Source organism: Aulostomus chinensis, chromosome 24 (genome assembly GCF_037954235.1).
Source record: "Aulostomus chinensis isolate RoL2024-O1b breed Wild chromosome 24, RoL_Achi_v1.0, whole genome shotgun sequence".
Taxonomy (NCBI): domain Eukaryota; kingdom Metazoa; phylum Chordata; class Actinopteri; order Syngnathiformes; family Aulostomidae; genus Aulostomus; species Aulostomus chinensis.
Window position 1 is genome coordinate 764,110 of NC_141343.1, and position 5,886 is coordinate 769,995.

Sequence of the window (5,886 nt, forward strand, 5' to 3'; positions counted from 1 at the left end):
ATTATTGGAAAGTAGAAAAACAACAACAAAAAAACTTCCAAAGTTCCGCAAAACTACAGAATCACCCAAATAAACTTTCACCTGCTTTGAAAGTGAAAGGTGTGCGCGCGTGTTTTTTCCATACATGAAAACAAGGAAATAAAGAGTTACCCCTGTTTGAGTGATCAGCAGTATTGATTTATTGATGATAAAGATATTGCGCCCCCCCCCCCAAACTCCGCCATCAACAAGTGTCTCGCGCACAGCCGGGGCCCATTGAGCTTTAGTTTCCAGCTCTCCCATTGGTCGGGAGCTGTGCACGCGCGCAGGGGAAGTTTGTCCCGGTGAAACAACAAGTGGTTCAGACGAGTTAGCGTGAGGAGATGCAGCACTGTCCGAGTGATGACTACTGACGTGGTTGGACGTGTCGTTTGAGAGAAGTCCCGAGACTCGTGCTGTGTGTGTCTGTGTGTATGTGTATATAAATACATGTGTGTGTTTTCGTGTGTCTCCGGGGTGTGTCGGGGTAATTAGTTGATTTGGATCACCCGGTGCTCCCGGTTAAACCTGTGGGGACAGCGGGCCACACGGTCGCCAGGTGTACGGCGACAAAGAGCGCTTCCTTGCTGAGCTGTGCTTCCTCTCCACTCACCCCCCAACATGTACAGCATGATGGAACACGAGCTCAAGCCGGCTGGACAGCCCCCGACCCACCAGACCTCCCAGGGGATGTCTCCGGTCACCGGCAACATGACCGGCAACATGGGCAGCAACGGTAACTCTCACCCGAGCTCCAAGACGGCACTAGCGCCCGGAGGCGACCCAATGGACAAAGTGAAGCGGCCCATGAATGCTTTCATGGTGTGGTCCCGGGGCCAGAGGCGGAAGATGGCACAGGAGAACCCCAAGATGCACAACTCTGAGATAAGCAAGCGGCTGGGAGCCGAGTGGAAGCTGCTGACCGACGCCGAGAAGCGGCCCTTCATCGACGAGGCCAAGCGGCTCCGGGCCGTGCACATGAAGGAGTACCCCGACTACAAGTACAAGCCCCGGCGCAAGACCAAGCCGCTGCTGAAGAAGGACCCGCAGGTTGGCAAGTATCCACTGTCCGCTGGGAACTTGCTGGTAGCAGCGCAGGGCCAGGGGGGTAGCCCCAGGATGGAGAGCTACGGCTGGGGTCCAACGGGGGGTTACGCCGGCATGCAGGGCGAGGCGCTCGGGTACAGCCAGCAGCTCCACCGGTACGACCTGTCCGCGCTCCAGTACCCGCCCGCGATGACGGCGGCGCAGACGTACATGAATGGAGCCAACTCCTACAGGTGAGCCCCCCACCCCGTAGAAGCATGAGTTCGGATCTCTGTGGAGAGCCGCATTTATTACCAACTCCTCAGAAAGCTGACTTAAATCACTCCACACATTTATAAGTAAGTCTTAATAACATCTCAACATGAAGGCAGCCAACCTGGTGTAACTTGTAATATTCTAGCATGATGTGTTATTCAGATATGAAAAATGTAACATGTATTTAGATTACTCACATGTAGCATTTCCCTTGTGATGCTACCAGTCTGCTTCACTTGCTAAATTATCTATTAAGTCTTTAAGTTTCAAAAAGCTGCTGAGCACTTGAGTAAGCATCAGTTCAGATGTAACCTGCCTTTCAAAAAAACTTTTTTTTTTTTTACATGAAGCATAATTTTTTTAATTTATAGAAGCTTTATTATTTTTCTACAATGTATAAAAAAAATCTGCCTGAATAAACTTTTTTTTTTTTTTTTTTAAACAAAACAACATGCACTTGTTAGGCGACTCAGATGTGAGACGGAAGTGTAAAAGTGGACCTGAGGAACAACAAGCTTCAGTCTGCTGCCTACTTGTTATGAGAGCGACGCTCAGCTCTGGGTCGGGTCCTGTCTGGAATGTTGATCAGGACAACTTGATGGCAGCAACACCACCCTGTGTGTGGTCTTTTTTTTTTTTCCCTCTTACCCACAATCCCCTGCTCCTGCGAGGCCGTTGTCTCCGGCTCCCTTTCTGGCTCTCAGCCTCCTGCTGCAGAGGCCAGAACAGTGGCTGAACACTTGGACTGACATTCTGGTGTGAAACGATGCTCGGTTACGGCGACTGTAAATGCGAGGACTCGCTGAAACCTCCTTGAATGGTTCTTACTCACTTGTTAGGCATATTTGTGGTCAGGAACCAGAGTGAAACTTGAAGAGCAGCTACTGCTCAAATCTTTCTTTTAACTGACTTTAAACAAACAGAAAAACAAAACCTGTTGTAAACAATTTTAGAAGGTTTGTCATGTGACCAGAAGTTCATGGACAGATGGTTTTGAGCTCCACTTCCTGAAGGAGGTTGGGCTGCTTTCTCTGGTCGTGTCAGTAAATGTTGAGCTGGATGTGGCACTCCATCTCCCAGACGAGGGAGGGTCGACCTCTTGATGAATCAGGTGAAGTGTCTCCTCCTACAGGGACGCCAGCCGATTACGTGATGCAGTTTTGTTTTTGCAGTACACGGATGCCAACTTTTCCAGGCTCTTGAAGCTTTTACCATCACATGATCACTAACTGGAATAAGTCAAGTCCAGCTTTGATCATGTGATTAAAATGGTTTTACGTTTGCTCCAATTCCGGCCTCCTCTAATGGGTGTCAGTCAGGTAGTGAGGTATATGTTGTTTTTTTAGTTGAGGCGTTTCTTTTTCCCAGTGCTGGAGCTCAGCAGGTGTGGCTGCAAATGAAGCCAGCGTTGCTCTATAGACCAAATACCCACTAGGCTCTGCCCCAACATGAATGCTCTGCTAGGCTATTGTAAAAGCACAGCTTTAAAATAAAAAAACTAGCACTTTCACACTAGTGTCTGTTTTTTCAAAAACAAAAAAGCGCTTCAGCGTGACTTGTGGACAGATCTCAGGAGGAGCTCTGATCAGCGGAGTGCAGATGAAGGTTCACTTTTCTATTCTAAGAGTTAAGATTCCTCATCGTAGTCTGGCAGTTTCTTCACGCATGATGCTGATTTTGAGTTTTCCTTTTGAAAGTTTGGTTATTTGCTTTCCTTTCTCACCTGAGTCTTAACTGATGTCATCACAGGTGAAGCGAGTGTCAGCCTTCAGTAACAGGATTATTTTTTGCATGGTTGTGTGTGACGTCTTCAGATGGCATCTAACATGTTTCCGCCCCCCCTTTGCAGCCCCATGTCATACAGCAGCAGCCCTCAGCAGCCCAGCCCCGTCACCATGTCCATGGTGAAGGCAGAGCCAGTGTCCCACTCGCCTCCAACGGCAACACCAAACCACCACCGGGGGCCTCTGCAGGGGGACCTCAGGGACATGATCAGCATGTACATCCCAGGACCAGGAGGTGACGCCAGTGACCCCTCAGCAGCACAGAGGGGCTACAGCAGCGTCCAGCAGCACTACCTCACTGGAACTGTCCCCCTTACACACATTTAGGAGCAGATGGGCTGCCGACGCAGCCGGTCTGGTCTCCTGCGACCACCGCCACAGCAAAGAGACATGAGATGTGAAGAAAAAACACTTTTTGCTCCTTCAAGCAGTGTTCTCCCACTCCAACGTGTGCCCGCCATCAGACACACCAGATCACAACATTTGATGTCACTGAAAATCTGTTTTTTGTTATACCTCTTTGCCACATCAATAGCACACACACACAGGTACGCAAGCACACACTCACAACACACACACACAGCTGAGACTTCCACCAGCCCAGAGTGCTGCAGCGAAGACCGCCACTGTGTCTGTCTATTGTGTACATACTAAGAAATGTTTTTCTTTTTTATTTTTAGAACATATCCATTATAACTTAAGTCAAGACTCCTTAGTAACTCTCAGCTGCCGGGGGGTGCAGAGACAAATGCCACCGCGGCTGTCACCTCTGGGCTCACGGCAGACGACTCTGAGCCGGACTGCTACTGTGGGACGCGTGAGCCCAGCTGACTATTGGCAGGAAATGGGAAGGAAATGCACATAACATCTATTTTAAATGTGAGCTCTGTGCCTTGACTTTGGTCTCATTTTTCTTTTCTTTTTTTTTTTTAACCTGCTGGATGACACAAACACCTGTTGGACAATCAGCACTGCATCCACGGGAACGCCACCAACACACGGTGACGTCTATGACCACGTCACTAGTGTCAGTCTCATGTAATTGTTTGGTTTTTTTTGCCTGTGTTTTTATGTGATTAAATTAGTTTATAAATTGGCTGTTTTTTTATGTTGCTGTAGGACATTTTTGTTTTATAGTTTGATCATTAAGGGAATTAAACTTCTATGAAATGCTGCATTTCAGTCGAGTAGTTTGACTCCAAAAAAAAAATGAAGCACATTAAGACACTTATGTCTTCCAGCTCTGTTCAGATGAACTCCAGGCACAATTTCTTTTTTTAACGACCTATCTAATGTTTTTATCAGGAGGAAAGCGAATGTATCAAATTGTCACATTTTATCACTAACTTCCTTCTTGTTTCTAAACCTTTTTTCAGATCATTTTACGTGGGGGTGATTAAATCCTACAAAAGAACAAACTTTTTTTTTGGTTTGTTATTTAATCCTCTCGAACGGTCATTGGTCTGCTTGTGTACTAGTGCTGCTATGGACCTAAGGGAAATGTATATTTTCAGCCCTCAAATCCTGAATGTTGTGGTAGTTGACAGAGGTCATTCTTTAGTTTTGCAGCATTCACTAACTAATAAACACATGCTGGACTGTTTCTGAGAGCGGCTACGTTAAAGTCACGCGTGAATGTTTACATCGCTGCCCGTGTATTTTAAAGATTAACTGACTTATTTCCTTTTTTTTTTTTTTTTTTTTAGAATAAATTGTGTGTAAATGCAGCCAGATATTAGTTACTTTGTGTAGCGTTCATGTAAATAATGTACACATTTTTAGGCTCTTATACTAAGAGTCCTGATACCCTTTTAATTAAAAAAAAAAAACTTTGTTATGGCATTCATGACAATATTAATAAAAAGTACAAATCCTTTTTTTTCATGAATGTCTTGTGTTGCATGATTTTGTTCTTGAAGCTATTGTTCCACTGAATAAAGAGGAAATACTAAATATTCCCTCCTCTCATGCTAACAGTTGTTAGCACCAACTAATAGTCAAGTCTTCCATTGCTTATTAAAAATATTACATTTGAGTTATCTAATTTGCACATTTATTAATCTGTCACGATGCAATCTTTATGAGCCAAAAAAGTTAAATTTTAAAGTGGAAAGTAAATGTGGCTTTTAGATAAATTTGAGTAAATGAGATATGGCAATAGAAGATCCTAAAATGGAAATAAAATTACAGTATCTTTAAAATGTTCTTGACTAAATGTAACAGCCAGGGGGAATTCACAATTAAAGCCAGAAATTTGGGAAATGGAAACTTACTTCACAAATATTTAAATATTAGAGTATATTGTACCACTGAGTAAAATAACTCTTGGTTAATATTGATTTGCTTTATTTGATATTATATAAAACCAATCATTATTACCAGTTAAAACTTAAGTAATATTTTGAATTTCTCAAAATGTTTGGTGTAAACATAATTAAAAAAAAGTATGTTGCAACCTTTCTTGGCTCTTCTGGAGTGAAATGTGGCTGTTCAAGCAATTAAACATGTTTTATTCAGTTACTGTGGGCCTCCATGTGGTCAACCATGTGGGAACCACCTGCTCTGTATGGTTGCAAACCTGTTGAAGCAGAACTTTTTCAGGTTAACTAAATTCTTCATTATAAAGTTTAAAACATCATGAATTTATCGGATGGAAATGAATTCGAATGTGAGAGTAAACAGGAAGAGCAAAGAGACACTGGAGTGGGGGCAGGACGGCGATTGAGGCCTACCAGCCTAAATGTTGTTATATTTGGATAGAACTGGTGCTCCTGATCTTTTT

The 5,886-nt window shown here is 44.2% G+C and overlaps 1 protein-coding gene across 1 annotated transcript; it reads left to right on the top strand.

Annotated features, from left to right (window-relative positions):
- Positions 1-313: 313 nt before the first annotated feature.
- Positions 314-4,281, top strand: sox19b (SRY-box transcription factor 19b). The gene is made up of 2 exons (XM_086197359.1): positions 314-1,298; positions 3,170-4,281. The coding sequence occupies exons 1-2, from the start codon at positions 640-642 to the stop codon at positions 3,429-3,431; spliced, it is 921 nt and encodes a 306-aa protein (XP_086053485.1). The 5' UTR covers positions 314-639; the 3' UTR covers positions 3,432-4,281.
- The last annotated feature ends 1,605 nt before the right edge of the window (positions 4,282-5,886 follow it).